This window comes from Cervus canadensis, chromosome 4 (assembly GCF_019320065.1).
Source record: "Cervus canadensis isolate Bull #8, Minnesota chromosome 4, ASM1932006v1, whole genome shotgun sequence".
NCBI lineage: Eukaryota > Metazoa > Chordata > Mammalia > Artiodactyla > Cervidae > Cervus > Cervus canadensis.
Window position 1 is genome coordinate 86,675,025 of NC_057389.1, and position 16,361 is coordinate 86,691,385.

Here is a 16,361-nt window from a genome sequence, read left to right on the forward strand (position 1 = left end):
CCCAGAAGCTCTAGTCCTTGTAGCAGAAGGAGAAAGGATTCAAAGACTCCCTGGTTCACTGGCAAACTGTCCCCACAAGATATATCTGAAGATCACTTCGGGCCGACTCGTTGATGTTTCAGTCCCACATATGGCCTCCCAAAGGCAGGCCCTGAACTCTGAGATTCTCCAGCAGAACTGGTCATCACTGCCAAGACAGGGAAGTGACAACCACTGGGTACAATCCTGTTATGGATTTAGGTTGTTGTTCAGTCGTTCAGTCATGTCCGACTCTGTGGCTCCATGGGCTGCAGCACACCAAGCTTCCCTGTCCTTCACTATCACCCAGAGCTTGCTCGAATTCAGGTCCATTGAGTTGGTGATGCCATCCAACCATCTGATCCTCTGTCACCCCCTTCTCCTCCTGCCCTCAATCTTTCCCAGCATCAGGGTCTTTTCCAATGAGCTCTTCATGTCAGGTGGCCAAAGTATTGGAGCTTCAGCTTCAGCATCAGTCCTTCCAATGGATTTAGGGGTCCAAATCAGTAGCTGCTTTTCACCTGGACCTGATGGGGCTGGGGGCAGCAGGGCTCTGCAGAATCCAGCAAGCCCTGGATTTATGCCTCACCTTGCCTGCTCCCCCACCCCTCCTGCCATCTGACTGGCACTCTCCCCATCACTCACCAGGTCTGCAATGATGCATCTGCTCCTGTGTTTGTTCAGTCTTGGCCACCGGATGTAGAGCAACTGAAATTCCCTCTGGAGGGCGTGTCCCATGGTACAACCACTTTGGCAAATAGTTTGGCAGGTTTTTATAAAGTTAAACACACACCTACCACCGTGGGATCCAATCTTTTACCCTGAGATCTTTGCCCAAGAGAAACAAAAGCTTATGGCCATGAAAGACTTTGACATAAATGCACTTGGCTATGACCATTCTACTCCCAGACCTTTACCACAACAAGGAGTGAAAGCAAATGTTCATAGGAAGGCTTGTGCCCGGAGATTCATAGCAGCTTCATTTGTAATAGTCCAGAACTGGAAACAACTCAGATGTCCATCAGCAGGTGAACGGATAGACACTGTGAAACATATCCAGACAGCGGAACACTAGCCCAGGATAGAAAGGCATGAGCTATTGGTACAAGGGACAATGAGGATGAGCCTCAAAATAATTATGCCCAGTGAAAAAAGCCAGACACAAAGAATGTTATTGATACTTGGCCACACCCATTCCTTTACTTACTGTCTGGGTCTGCTTTTGTGCCAGAGGCAGAGCTGAGTGATAAGTGATTTAGGATAGTTAGGAAATAACTCTCTGGGCCTCAGTTCCCACATCTGTAAAATGGGGCTAAGTCTATCACCTGCGCACAAGGATGGGTATCTGCAGCTTTCGGACTGTGTGGCTTTCTTCATGTTCTTACATAAATGTTGAACACGTTTTTAACATTTAGCAATTTGGGTTTTCTTTTTGTTTCCCTTTGCCTAACAAAAAATCTTGGAGATAAGTTCATTACCAGTGCTGTGGTTGAGGAACCCTAGTGTGTGTGTGTATGATTATTTTAAATATACATTTAATACACACACATATTCTATAATGTACAAATATAAAGTATATAATTAATAATAACTATACATGTTGTTGTTCAGTCCCTCAGTCATATCTGGCTCTTTGAGACCCCATGGACTGCAGTACACCAAGCTTCCCTGTTCTTCACTACCTTCTGGAGTTGCTCAAACTCATGTCCATTGAGTCAGTGATGCCATCCAACCATCTCATTCTCTGTCACCCCCTTCTCCTCCTGCCCTTAATCTTTCCCAGCATCAGGGTCTTTTGGCTCCTATGCACATGTTTATATGTTTAGTACATATACACTTTATATGATACATTTTTTGTATATATAAGACTTAAGATATCTTATATATCTTAAATCACACATGTGATTATTTTTAAGAATGGGATTTTAAACAGACATTACCCCCTGAGACTTTCACTTATTCAACAACTATGTACTTAGCCCCCACTGTGTACCAGGCACTGTTCTCAGCATCAGGGACACAGCTGTGAACCAAGCAGACACCCTCCCTTCTCCCAACATGGATCTGACGGTCTCTTCCCAGCACATCCTAATTTTGAGTTCTTGATTTTGCTGTTTATTTGGGCTTTAGATGCTGGGACGAGTTTAATCCCAGCCTGACTCATGACTTGCACTTATCATTGTTCCATTTATTAGTAAATTTAAATGTTTGCTAATAGAATAAATACACTAAATCCTCAAAATAAATACCACTAGGATAAACAGAACTTTCACAACAACTCACACCTCAGAAATGCTTCTCCCCCATCCTACTTTTTGGGCTCCTGTCCCCAGAGTTAATCACGCTTCTTAATCTGGAATGTGTCCTTTCTTTGCTTGAAAATAACTGTACATCACATACAGTATTCCCCAAAAATGTTGTCTCATTTTAGTTATCTTAAATTCATAAAGACCCTGAGGCTGGGAAAGATTGAAGGCAGGAGGAGAACCGGACAATAGAGGATGAGATGGTTGGATGGCATGACCAACTCAACGGACATGAGTTTGGGCAAACTCTGGGAGTTGGTGATAGGGAAGCCTGGTGTGCTGCAGTCCATGGAGTTGCAGAGTCAGACACAACTGAACAACTGAACTGAAATTCATAGAGGGACTCATGCTGTGCCTAATATTGGGGAGTTTTTGTTCCACTCCATGTAATATTGCTAAGTCTATCTGTACTGTTTGCCTGTGGCTGAGAACACCACTGTGGCTGATTACTATGCCATTGGGTGAATTTCCCAGAATGCACTTCTCTGTTTTCTTAGAGATGAGCATTTGGGTTGTTTCTGGGTGTCTGCCTTCTTCATAGGGCAGTAATGAACATTTGGGGGCATATTTCCTGGTGCAAAAAGTCAGGGTTTCTTGTGGATATTTATCTGGGTGAGGAATGGCTATGTTATGTGGCACATGAATGTTCAGTGTTGTGATTAATATCAGTCTGTTCCAAAATGGTTGCAGTCCTGTGTACCCACAGCCTCTCCAACATTTGATCTTGTTGGACGTTTTAAATTTGGAACAATGATATAGGGATGAAATTGGACCTTGATGTGGCTTTGTCATGCATTTTCTTGATCCCTAAAGAGGTCAGACATCTCCTCAACCTTCATGCACTTTCTGGCCACCCATGTGTCATCATTTGCATTCTTTCCTCATTTTCTTTTGGGGGTGGCTGCCTTTTTCATATTGAAACTTCTTTTTAAAGGACTGTACCACTGCATCAGAAGGCTATACCATTCTTTAGAGCATGAATTCTCAGCAAGGGCAAAAATCAGTTCTTGGGGAGTGAAAAAAATCTTAATCTTTTCATGTAGAAAACATAGCTATGCATATATACTATATACACAAATATTTGGTATATCTGTGGTATTAAAATTTCATAAGAGGTGATTAGGAAAAAAATGTCTAAAACAACCAGGGAGGGATAATGAGAAAAAGGCTGAGAAACACTGATTTATAGCAATTTTCCCAAGTCTGTGGCCATGAACATCATTAGGGGCATACCTTTTCCCAAGTTCAGGATAGACTCCCAGACATTGAACCATAAAGTCTGAACTTGTCTTAGGCCTCTACCATGCGTGCCAAACTGCTTTCCCGGTTCATATATACTTTTACCTCCAAGTAATTTATGAAAATGCCTGTTTTACCACATCCTCACCAGCACTGGGTTTTATCAATTCAGAAATCTCTACTGATCTTGATGAGTGCCAGAGCATGGTAAGTTCTTATTGTTATACTTTCTTTGGTCTCTATAAGGCTGGACATTTTTAATATGTTTGCTAATCGGTCTGTCTTTTGGGAATGTTCTAGTGTGGAAGAAACATAGGTCAACACATCCGGGAGAAAGGGGATCTTTTATATACAGTGGTGGTAACCTAACAGAGTAGTGTCCTACAGTTATGCAGAAAGCAGAACTTGTAAGTGATGAACTTGGATATTTAGCAGAGGGGAATTTCCAATTGTCAAAGGTACAGATCAGTTTCTTCTTGCTGCTTATAGCAAAATGTGAGAGGAAAGAGATAGATGGAGAGAAGCACTGTTAAGCAAAAAGGAACCAAGACTTGATGATTTGGGAGAATCTCAGCCTATGCAGACTGCCAAAGAAGCCAAAATCAGGAGATTCATTGTCAGGAAAGCGCCCTCTGGACCATCATCACTTACATGTTGGGTGAAACTGGGCAAGAGTCTAAAACCCGGTCTGAGCCTCAGTTTCCTCATTTGTGAAATGGGGATACAGAGGTAATAGCACCAACCTCCTAGGGCTGCCGTAAGAGTAAATGAGTAGTCCTGTGTAAAGCATTTAACTCTACGCCCACAGGCCCAAGGATGGCCTTGTGGGCAAAATGATGGCCCGGGAGCAGCTTCCGGGCCTCCATTATAGCCCTCAGGACCTGAATCTCTGCCTGGCTGACACCAACCCACCCCTTCCCTCCTCTTCTCTCTTCTCCTCCCAGGTACCTAATTCCCTGAGGCAAGGGAGGAGTGGAGTGTTCAAGATGAGGATTAACAGAGGCCGCTTAGAGAGGAGCTGGGAGCAGGGGGGTCTCAGTTCTCTTCACACTTTCCTATCCAGAGCCAGAGCTGGGATGTGCGCCCTACTCTCTTTGGCTTCAGGTGTGTGAGAGGAAGGTCCCCTTCAGAACCTCCCCATTCCCACATGCGAAGCACCCGGTTAGAGACTTCGGGATCAGGACCCTAGGGTTTCTGATATGCTGGTTGATGAGTTCCCCTCTCTTCTCAAAAATCCCGCAAGGGGGACTTCCCCAGCAATCCAGTGGTTAAGACTCTGCCTTTCAATGCGGGACGGAGGGGTTCGATCCCTGGTCTGGGAAATAGGATCCCACATGCCGCTGGCTGAGGCCAAAAATTTTTTTTTCAAGTGGGGAGAGGAATGCGCAGAAGAAAGAAGAAAACTTCAGCGTCCCAGACCCTGAGATATAGGCTACTTCCTTACCACTGAACACGCACTATGTTGGCAGGGCTGTTGTTACCACCGTTTGCCTGCGATTTTTTGGCCGGCCCCCGGTTTGCCCAGCAAGGCACAGAATGAACTTCCAGAAGCCCCCAGAGTCAGCTAGGGCTCTAGAAGGGCAGTCAGGGCCTGATTCTGCTCCCGGGGTACTGCCTGCCCCCACTCGAAACCCTGGCTCTCTCCCTGGGGGAGCTGGGAATCATTTCCCGAAAGGGATCCCTGAATCCCCGAGCCCCAGCTGGGGGAAGTGAGGTCGCAGGCGAGAGGGGGGAACCCAGACCGAAGGACGGCCACAGAATCGCCTCCATCCCACCAGGTCTCAGCAAGCCCCCCTCGCAGCGTCCCGGGGTTGCGCCAGACGCAGAGCCGGGGAGGAGGAGGGGAGAAGGGGGCGGTGCCTATTCTGCGGCTGCCCGAGGAGGGGGGACTGCGGGAGAGCGCTCAGTGGGGTGGGGTGGGGGGGCGCTGCGGCACGGCTTCCCAGCCCGCAGCGGCCCGCGCGGCAGGGGCGGGGGCGCTGACCCTCCCCGGTCCGGCCCCTCCCCCGCTGCGGAGGCTTCGCCATTAATCCCGACACAGGGAGGGGGCACCCGCTCCCCCCAACACCCACGGAGCCGCCGCGCGCGCTCCCCGCCCCCGCCCCGCCTGGAGCCCCTGCGGGATCCCCAGGGAACCCCTGCCCCCCAGGTCTGTCACCCTCGCTGTCCGAGTCTGTCTGTGTCCCCATCTGTCCCGTCTCCCCGCTGTGCGTGTTTGTGTCTGTGTATCCGGGACACCTGCACTTGGGGGCAAGAGTGGCCGGGAGGGAGGGGTCGTGGGGTCGGCATGGGGCTCAGACCGAGGTCTGAAGTGTCTTCCTGCGATTGTCAGTCTGTGCGGCTGTCTGAGTGACACCCTGCAGACTGTGAATTTGTGTGTGTGACAGCGTGGAGGCTGTGGGTGTCTAGGCGACACCCCGCAGACTGTGAGCATGTGGGTCCCCGTGTGTCTGGGTGACACCCGCAGGTTGTGAGTGTGAGTCTGTGTTGGTGGCATCCTGCAGAAGGTGTGCGTCCGAGAACCGAACCGACTGAGCATGGGCCCGGGGGTGTCCAGGTGACACCCGCAGGCTGAGTGTGTCTGTAACACGTCGCAGGCGAGGCGCTGTGCTTTCTGTGTCGGTGTCGGAGTCAAGGAGGCCCGGGCCGCGAGTGTCCCCAGCTGCCTGCGTGTGTGTGTGTGTGTGTGTGTGTGTGTGTGTGTGTGTGTGTGTGAACGCGCGCGCGCCGTAAAGGTGGATCCGCTCCCTCCGCAGAGAGCCCGACCCGGGCCCAACGACCCGCTGCCGCGACCGTTCTCCCGGCCTCCCCTCGAGCGGGCAGGGCCGGGGATGGAGCCGCAGCCGGAGCCGCCGGAGCCGGGGCCGGGACGCCGAGCGGCCTGAGGCGCGGGCGGCGCGCGGGACCGGGGGGAGGGCGGGCCGAGGGGAGGGTCCTGGGCCGGGGGGGCGGGCACGGCGCGCCCCCTCCCTAGCGCGCTCGCTCCCTCCCCCGCGCGCCCTCCCTCGCCGCCTCCTCCCGCCGCCTCCGGCCCCCCCTCGCCGGGGACCGAGCGCGCTCGCTCCGGCGCCGGCCTCGCCTCCTCGCAGCAGCGCCATGGTACGTCGCCGCCCCCACTTTCGTTTTCGCCGGGGGAGTTTTTGGGGTGGTGCGTGGGCTCCCGGCGAAAGTTGCGAGGTCTAGGGGGGCAGGGGGCGGGGGCCGCCCGGGGGAGGGGCTCGATGCGGGGAACCCCCCTCCCGCCCGCCGCCCCGGGACCCCCGCCCGCCGATCCACCCCCCCGCGGCTGAGGGCGGAGCTGGAGCGCGGGGCGCAGCGGGGGACCCCAAGTGGGGGGCCCCTCACGGGCGCGGCGGAGTTAGAGGGGAGGGCGGGGCTCCCGAGAGAGGGTCCCCCCAGGCCAGGCCTCCGCCCCCTCCTTGGCCCAGCGGGAGGGCGCGGCTCCGGGCTCGAGACCCCCGAGCGCGCAGCCCGCGGGGGATCCGGGATCGGGGAGGGGGCGCCCACCGGGGCCGTGCGGGGCGGGGGTCGCGGCGGCCCCCGCGGGCTGCCCCGGCCCGGGCGAGCGCGGCGCGCCAGCTAGCGGAAAATGGCCGCTGCGGAGAGGGGCGGAGAGCGCGCAGCGGCCGCCGCCGGGCGCCTTGAACTTGGAGCCGGGCGGGCGGCCGCGCTCGGCGCCGCGCTGGAGCAGCCACCCGGCTGGCCCTAGCGCCGCCTGAGCCCCGCCCCCGGGTCGACCCCGGCCCCGCCGCGGCGCGCGACGGGTCCCAGCCGGGAGGGGTCACCGGGTCTAGGCCGGGCGCGCCCCAGGCCCGCGAGCGCCGGTAGCTGCACTTGAAGGTTCCGGTGTCCGGTCCGCCGGTGTCGGTGGCATCCGCATTCAAGGGCTACGTTCGGGGGCCCCTGTGCTCTGCAACGGGTCGACACGGGTTCCTGGGGGTGTATTCGAGAGTCTGTGCGGCTAGGTGGTCCCATCTCTGTCCGTGGGTCCCCAGGCGTAGGGTCCTCTCCCTTATGGATCTGTGTATCTGCGCATCCACGTGGCTGTGTGTGTGTTGTGTTGCGTGTTGTTAGAGCATTGTGCGACTACGGGACAGTGTGTACGTGTTGGTATAACTGGGCGACTGTGCCCTGCGTCCCCGTGGGGCGGTGTTGTGAAGCAGTGTGTCTGGGTTGTGTGTCCCCGGGGAATGTGATGTCCCTGGATGACCGTGGGGGTGTCCCCGGGTGAGTGGGAGGGGGGGTTAGGGGGTTGCCACTGAGTGGGGAGCTGTGTCGTGTGACTGCGTCTCCGGGGACATTTCGGTGTCACTGTGTTCATGTGACTGGCGCTAAGTGACTATTCCTGAGGATGGGTCTACGCTTTCTCCCCCACTCCCTCCAGTCCCTTTTTTCCCCGTAACCCGAGCTACCAGGTGGGGGACGATGGCTTCCTCTACTTTGCCAAAGCTCCGTCCCTTCTTCTCACTCCCCACCCAGTTCCTTCCAACTCCCCCTGCCTCGGGGTCCCCCATCCGCGCGGCCCCAGGTGGTCCCAGCTTGAGGTTTGGGCGCGAGGTGGCGCCGGGACGCGATCACTCGGCGGCGATGTCTCCCAGCAGGGGCTGCGCGTGCGCGGGGACCTGGCCCAGAGCGGGGCGGGGCAGCGGGGGTCCCCACTCCTCCTCTGAGGAGGTCCGGAGGGATGGGTGGTTACCCAAGCTCGCGTGGGTTAGGTCTGGACCAGGGAAGTGGCCAAGGGGACCCTCTGGGCTGGATGAGCAGGGAGCCGCACCCCGAGCCCAGCCTCCAGCACTTGTCTGGGACGCGCCAGACGCTTGGGCACGCAGTGTTGTTTTCTCCCCTCCAGGGGAATCCCCACCGCGCCCCCACGCCCCACCCCAGGGCGCTTTATTTAATTTTCTAAGTATAAAAGCCCCAAGACTAGGCGAGAGTCTTTAGGTCTTACTTTGAACCTGCATCACCTTTGGGGGTGCTGTTTGGGAAGGGTAGAAAAAGGGGTCCCACAGTGACACAGGGAAGCATCCACACCCAATTTACGGGTCCTCAGCTCACGTGAGCTCCGCCACCCTCAGGCCCCTCCACAGCCTGTGCTGCCCACCCCGTACACCCACTGCCAGCGCTGAAACATTGCCCTCCCCACCCCCCATCCCCAGGCACTGCCCTCTGCCACACTGGCCTCCCTGCCCACCTGTCACCGGGTGCACAGGGGAACACCTTCGTGTCAGTCAGTAGCACACACCCGTGACACTCACAGCTATCTGTTCACAGCCACACGTGTATAGAACTCTGCCCCTACACCGGTGCACACACAATCACACACAGGCAGGCAGCAGACACACAAACAGTCACCTGCGTTTGTGGGAGGGGGAGGAGCCAAGCCCACCCCGCCCTCCCCCAGTTCCACGTGGAAGCCACTGTCCCTGAAGATCTGGAGAGCAAAGACTCCAGTTGTGGGGGCAACTGGTGGGGGGGCGGGGGGGGGACAGCCATGAGGGAGGAGCAGGAATGCAGTGTGTCGTGTGTCACTGTGTGTGTGTTGTGTGCGCGTGTGATAGTCACTCAGTTGTGTCCAACTCTTGGCCACCCCATGGACTATAGCTTGCCAGGCTCCCTCTGTCCACGGGATTCTCCAGGCAAGAATACTGTAGCGGGTTGCCATTTACTTCTTCAAGAGATCTTCCCAACTCAGGGATGCTGAATTGCAGGCGGATTCTTTACCGTCTGAGCCACCAGGGAAGCCTCTGTGTGAGTGTGTGTATGTGTGTGTGTGTGTGTGCTGGTGTATAATCCTGGGAGGCGTTCTGCCTATGGGTGCGTGTGCTCCTACGCATGTATGGTCGTGTTGTGGTCTGAGTGTGTTATCGTGGCTGGTTGCACTTGTGTTGTATTTGGGGTTGTGCATGCCCTCGTATGGGTCTGTGTGTCTCTGTGAGTCTACGTGAGTCGGTGTGTGTGTCCCCTTGGGTCTGGGTATCTGTCGGAGTCTGTGTGACTTGCAAGAATCTGTGTGCCTCCGTTGTGGTGTTTCTGTACGTCTGTCGTGGCATGCTGGGTGTGTTTGCGTGCCTCTGTGTTGTATGTCTGTGTCAGCCCTAGTGTCATCCCACCATCACTTCTCAAGGCTGAGGACCTTAACATCCCCCTCTGGGGGTTCAATTTCTCATCTGTAAAATGGGGACCCACAGGATGCCCTGCAAGTTTGGAGGAGGAGTGGTCCTGCCCCGCTGGCTGGAACTCAGTTTGCTGGGTGTGGCAGCTGGGGGGTTCCCAGGTGGCTCCAGCTCTTATCCTTCCTCCCTGAGGTGCTCTTGCTTTTTAAAATTTTGCTGTGGATTCCACTCACATTGTTAAAGTTTGCCTTTTAATAGCACAAGCCACTTATGAACATCTTAAGAGGATGTAGAATTACCCAGAGTAAAAATCAAAGCTTCCTCGTCACCTCCACCGTGTGGGACTCCCTACTCCAAAAAACCCTATTTGCATCCAGCTTTGTCTGAGCAGCTACACATGTAACAGATACACATTCTTATAAAGGATATATGTATACTCTTTAAAAAAAATTCCCAGATGAGATCTTGAGTCTGTTTGCTGAGTCTACAGCAGAGGTTCTCCCCAGGGGACACTGCGTGAGGTCTAGGGCCACCCGTGGTTGTCACACTGTTGGGGGGGGTGCTCCTGTTGTCCACCCCTCACAGTGCTCAGGACAGCCCAATCAGAGAGGATGGTCCGAAGTGCTGGGTGGGGCGGAGCCCTGGACTGCGGGGTGTTTCTTGGAGGCGTCTCCTGGTAGGAGTCCCTTGTTCTTTTGTGGAGCTGTGTAGTATTTCTGGGTGGCACTGCTGAACTGGTCCCCACGACGGACACGGTAGCTGGCTCCATATTGTTGGCATTAGTGTTATAGGGTGACAGTCAACACCCTCCTGTGTCTGTAGCTGGGACAGTTACAGAGGAGCCTAAGAGTGAGTGATGGGGAGAGCATTTTTAAACAAATGAGTTAACTTATGTTCCAAAGAGCCAGGAGCTAAAGTCATGCGACGCCCCCCTCCCCAGATGTTCCACACATAGGTCCAGTCCAGCAATTGTTTTGTTTCACAAATACTATGTGCAGTCCAAACATTGGCCGATTTACCTACAACAGGCCAGAGGGGTAGAAACTATTATCACCCCATTTCTTAGAACGGGAAGCTGAGGCACAGGCAATTTGGGCTCCTGGCTAAAGGACCCAAGACTGTAACACTGCACTAAAACCGCCCTGCTGTGGACCTCCTGTGTACACTGTAGGGACCTCTTTCTGCTGAACTGGATGATGTAGATAGATACAGACAAACGCATTGCTAAGTCGCTTCAGTCATGTCTGACTCTTTGCAACCCCATGGACTGTAGCCCACCAGGCTCCTCTGTCTGTGGGATTCTCCAGGCAAGAATACTGGAGTGGGTTGCCATTTCCTTCTCCAGGGGATCTTCCCAACCCGGGGATCAAGCCTGCGTCTCTTATGTCTCCTGCATTGGCAGACGGGTTCTTTACAGCTAGCACCACCTGGGAAGCCTAGATAGGTAGATAGAACTCTTCACTCTCAATTGTGAACTTGCACCTACCACCACTAATATATTAATACTGTCTTTCCACACCTTATCTCAAGGACTCCAATCTGCCCAACCTCCCAAAATGCGAGAGTTGTTATCTATTGTAACCATTTTACAGATGTGGAAACCGAGATTTAGAGAGAGACAGAGAGAAAGTCTGTGCTCTCCAAACTGCATTCCAGAGTAACCCAAACTGCCTGGTGAAGGCTGCATGCCGGGTGGGTGTGGGGAACAGTCTGGCAGTCGAAGCCACCTGGGAGAAAGCTCCTAAGGCATTTGAACTTGAAAATGTCTGTGAATTGGGGATTCTGCCCTCCAGGTGTTCACAATGGTTTTAAAAATAATAAAATATTGCTTTCTGTTATGTTGGCATTTGGATTCCTAGACACCTGTCTCTCCCTTTCATCCTGAGGTTTAAATGCCCCCCATGGTTGCACAGTGGGAATTTAGAAAAACAAAACATTAGTGAAGTGCCATTTGAATGACTGTCACTCACAGCAGGGGAAGCCGGCAGGACGGAGGGCGTACGTGTCCCTTGTGAATCCTGCTTCCTTCTGGCCTAGCCCCAGGGCCCCAGGTCAGTAGCATCTTACCTCGGGCCTCGGGTTCCTCCCCTATAACACAGGAGATTAACAGTCTTCCTGGGCATGGGCTGGCTGTCCCAAGTTGGTGAGGGGTTATCATTTGTCCTTGGAGATGGGTCAGAATGGCCAAGCTTTCTAAGAGCATCTCAGTGCATATTTAACGGAAGGTCAAGGCGCTTCTAAGTGCTGTTCTGCTGACCAACCCCAGGGGGTGGGCACTGTTCATCCACTTCACAGGGGAGGATGCCAAGCAGGGAGCATCCTGCTCTTTGAGGTGGCAGAAGCGCCTGAGAGAAGCTGGGAGGGTGTGCAGAATGAACCCAGGGAGGGGTGAGGCCAGGTCTGTCAGGCTCCCTGGGGGCTCAGACTGGAGGAGGGCGGGTCTGTTCTCCAGAGGGAGAACTACAGAGCCTGCAGAATGTGGGCTCTGGGGCCAGGTAACTGGACTCCAAGTCACTCCAGTGCCTCAGTTTCTGGATTCGTCAAGTGGGTACACTGTGGGTGGGGGTCAGTAAGAATCACTGACACCTAGGAAGAGGCTGCAAGGGTTTATCTGGCCAGCCTGAGATTCTTCCTGGACGCCTTCCTCCTGGGGTACTGGGGAAACATATGGGGGAGGCCCAAGCCCCACCCCCCCAGCTCCCAGTTCTCCTTTGGTGCTGGCTGAGGAAGCAAGAGCAGAGTTCTGGAGGCTCCCCTGTTGGTTGGGGCCCTTCTGGCCAAGGAAGAGCAGTTGTAGCCAAGCCCCTCTGCCTGGGAATTGCCGTCCCGGCCTGGCTTTCGGGGGCGATCAGATGGAGAGGATACCATGAGACCCCCTTCTCCCGCCATGCACCCTGGGTTGTACATCTTTAAGGGGAAAAGCGCGCTCGCGCCGGGCCTCTGCACACGTCACTTCTTCATTCTTTCCCTCCCCCCCACCTTGGCTCCTTTCTCCAACTTCCCGGCCAGCTTGGGGCGGGTTGGGGGGGGGGGGGCTTCAAAATCCACCTTCGGCCCCCAAATGTCCCACAAGAGCCACCAACCCCTACCCACTCGACTCGGGCGGGTGATCCAGGGGGACCCGCTGCGGTCGGGGTGTGCGCAGGCCCGTTGGTCCCGGTCTGGTGCCCCGGCACAAGACGGCTCGAAATTCGTAATAATAAGCAATGATGGGGGTTCAGGAGGCACGGGGAGCGCGGGGGGAGCGGCTTTCCTTCCTCGCTCGCGCTCTTTTTTCCCCCCTCGTTTCTTTGAAAGTTGGATGTTGAGAAGTGGGAGGTTCGGGGTGGGAGGGGAGAGAAATTGGGGGAGGGAGGGAGGTGGTTGCCGGAGGGAGGAGAGACAGAGACACAGAGAGAGACAGAGACGAGGGGGGGACAGGAAAGGAAGAGAGAGAGAGACTGAGAGAGGGAGAGAGAGAGGGAGTCGGGCGCAGGAGAGAGGGAGAGCGCGGGAGGGAGGAGGGAGGGAGACCGAGGGAGGAGGCGGCGAGGAGCGCGCCGGCTGCGGCCGCGGGGGGGGGGGGGTTTGGAAAAATGACTCAGTAAGTTCAGCGCGCCCGCTCCGGCCGGCCCTGCGCCTCCCGCCGCGCCCGGGATGTATTCGTCCCCGCTCTGCCTGACCCAGGTACGCCCCCCGCCCGGCCCCGGGCGCGTGTCCCCCCTGCCCCGGCCCGGCGCCCCCAGCCACCGGGCCCCGGAGTTTGGAAGCCCGAGGAGGCGGGACAAAAAAGGCGCGCGTCCCTCCCGCCGCCGCGGCCGGGATGCCCCTGCCTCAGGCCAGGGTCCGGTGGAGGTGGGGGGGGATGGGCTGGGACCCTGATCCGGGACGCCCGCCCCACGCGCCCCACGGGACCTCACCCCCTGGCGGAGGTGGGGGCTCACCCTGCAGTCTCGCCCTCCCCAGACGCAGGAGGCGCACCCCCACCCCACCCGGGAAGGTCGAGGGGTGCCCGGGAGAAGGCCAAAGGCGGGGTTCTGTGCGAATCCCCAGACTGGACCCAGGCCTGCTCATAGGAGGAATCGAGGGGGTCCCGGTTGGACCCTGGACGCCAGGAGACTCTGGAGGGGAGGACCCCTCTGATATGGGGACGAACACCCCACCCCCCCCGCATAAGGTGGTGCCCCGCCACCCCGGCCCTGGCCGCCTTTCCCCCCATTATTGGCCCACGTGTGCGCGGAGGGGGAGGGGGCACGCAAAGTTGGAGGCACCAGCGGTGGGGGAGGGGTGCTCCAACGTCCCGTCGGGTCTCCCACTCCCCGCGCGCCCCCAACCCCGGCCGATATTTTCGCTGCATCGATTGTGGATTATTGAGCCGCTGCCGCCGGCGGGAGGAGCCGGGAGGCCGGGCGAGCCCGGGTCTGGCCCGGGCACTGCGGCGCTGCAGACGCCCTCGCCAGCTCGGCACCTGCCCCTGCCCCCTCCTGTAGCCTCTCACCCCTGGCCGCGCTCCCAGACTGCCCGGGCTCGGCCCTTGTGCAATGACCCAGGGGGTGTGTGGGGAGGGGGCGGCTGTGCCCGGGATTGCCCCAGGGGACCCCTTCTCTCCCCCAGCTTCCTCCAGGGGGACCCTCCCAGGTCTGCTGGTTCCACTCTCCAGCTCCGCCCGCACCCCACGTCCTTGGATGTCTTTAACCCATGGGGGTCGGGCCTCAGTTTCCCTCAAAGTGACAAGCGGCTGCGGAGGCAGTTTCGGGAGGGAGAGGCAGTGTCAAGTGCGGGCCGCCCAAGCTGGGCATCCAGCGGGCCACCGAATATCCTGAGGACCAACTACCGAGTGGGGAGCACGTGGATGCTAGTCTCTGCTAGGTGTCCCCCGCCACCATTCACGATCCTGGGGTGCCCCTCCCGCATAGCAGGCTCTTTCTCACAGGCCCCCTCCAGCCCCTCCAGTTTCTGGCTCCCCACAGGGAATGTGAGGGCCCATGCCAAGGGGGTCGCCGGGCCTGTCTTACCCCTTATCCTCCGAGTGACCTTGGGAATGTCCCTGCCCCTCTCCAGACCCGCTTCCCCTTCAGAGCAAATTTTGGGGTCCCCCAAAGCAGTCATCGCTGGCTCCCCTCTGCCGCTTGTTGCTCTAAAGATCGCCAAGTACCATGAGGGTCTTAGTCAGGGTTGCTGGGTGACCTTGGGCCTCAAGGGGTGGCCTGGGTGGCCCCGAGGTGCCCCCGCCCCCTCTGTCCTTCCCGCGCTCGCTGGCTCCCTCCCTCTGGGAACCGCCCAGGGGGGCTGAGCCCAGGGAGGCTATTCCAGGCGAGGAGATTGGACGGCAGCCTATTGTCACTGCGCCCTGGAATTCCCCCATCAGGACTCCTTGGGAGACAGGCCTCGGTCCACGTTGCCCGGGGGTGGGGGGGTGGGGGTGGCAGTGAGAAGCAGAGCTGGCCTTCCTCTGCTCCCTGGGCCTGGCTTTCCCTGGGCACAGGGCAAGGATCAGCCAGGCGGGCTCTCGGTGGAAACATGGTAATAAAAAATACCTGAGGTTCTGTGTGCAAAGGACAGGGCGGCCGGGAGACAGTCTGGAGAGAGGACCTGGGAGCTCCCAGGCCAGGGTGGGGATGGGGTGACCCAGAGGCAAGGGGATCCCTCTCCTCTGCTTATTCGCCCATGGGTGCCCCCCACCCTGGAGGGATGCCTGGGACCCCCCTCAATCTCCCTCCACAGCCTTGGTGTAATCTCCAAAGCTGCATGCAGGCTCAGTCTGGTCTGGGCTTTCCAGCTGGGGGATCTGGAAGGACCCAGACTGTCCACAGAGGACCCCCCCCCCCCCACTCCTGGCTGCATCTTAATCTCGCCCCACCCACCTTTCTCTGACTGCCTGCATCTCTCCCTGTCTCTCTCCCTCTCCATCTCTCTCCCTCCATCTCTGGGCCTCTGTCTCCCCTCCTCTACTGACTAATTTTACAACCTGAGCCCATCCGAAAATAGCTCCCTTTTAGCTGATCCGACCCGGATCTTCTCAGAGCCGAGACTGGCTGGGGGTGTGTGAAGGGGGAGAGCCGGCTGCTCCGGTGCCAGCCTGCCCCGTGCCCCCAAGGTCCTGCCCACCTGGGGGGGGGGTGCTGTGCGGCCACAGCCCAGGCGGCCCTGGAGGATTCTGGGAGTGCCGTCCTTGTTTCAATGGTGACTCAAACGCTTTTCACTTTTACTCTTAAGAGGAACTGTGTGGAGCAGCCGTTACTTCCATAAATCCTGCCGGCGGGAAGGCCGGCCTCCCCACGCTTGCCCCACTCTGGGCCTCCCTCCCTGCCTCCCTCCCGCCCGCCTCTACCGCCACGTTAGTTATTCCGGGTTTGGGGCCAAATCCCTCTTGGCTGCAGTGCCCAGGATTCCCCGGGGCCGAGGCTGGGCCTGGGCCGTGGCCACGGCAGCGCTGGCCGCCAGGGCCCCCCTCATTCATTCATTCTTCCCTTCATTGCTTCACCCCATTGCCTGGTGGGACAACACTCTTTTTTTAAAAAATCACTGTTTCTCCAGTGGGGAGACTGAGGCTAGGAGAGGGTCCCCGACTCTGTCTTGATTGAATATAATAGATCTTCATTAAGCGCCTCCTATGGGCCAGATATATGTGGCCGCGGCTTGTGGCAGGGCACAGAAGGCATGAAGTGCCAGCCCAGTATGAGTTCATGGAGGCTCTGCTGGGATT

At 57.0% G+C, this 16,361-nt stretch overlaps 1 protein-coding gene across 4 annotated transcripts in view; it reads left to right on the plus strand.

The window, feature by feature from the left end:
• The first annotated feature begins 6,310 nt into the window (after positions 1 to 6,310).
• Positions 6,311 to 16,361, plus strand: part of NFIC (nuclear factor I C) — a 69,147-nt gene continuing 59,096 nt past the window's right edge. For 2 of the 4 annotated variants that reach the window (XM_043466129.1, XM_043466130.1), the window contains exon 1: positions 13,183 to 13,342. In XM_043466129.1, the coding sequence (XP_043322064.1) occupies positions 13,313 to 13,342 (30 nt within the window). In that variant the 5' untranslated portion in view covers positions 13,183 to 13,312. Of the gene's footprint in view, positions 6,663 to 13,180; positions 13,343 to 16,361 lie in introns of those variants that run through there. The other 2 variants (XM_043466131.1, XM_043466128.1) reach the window with 2 other exon arrangements.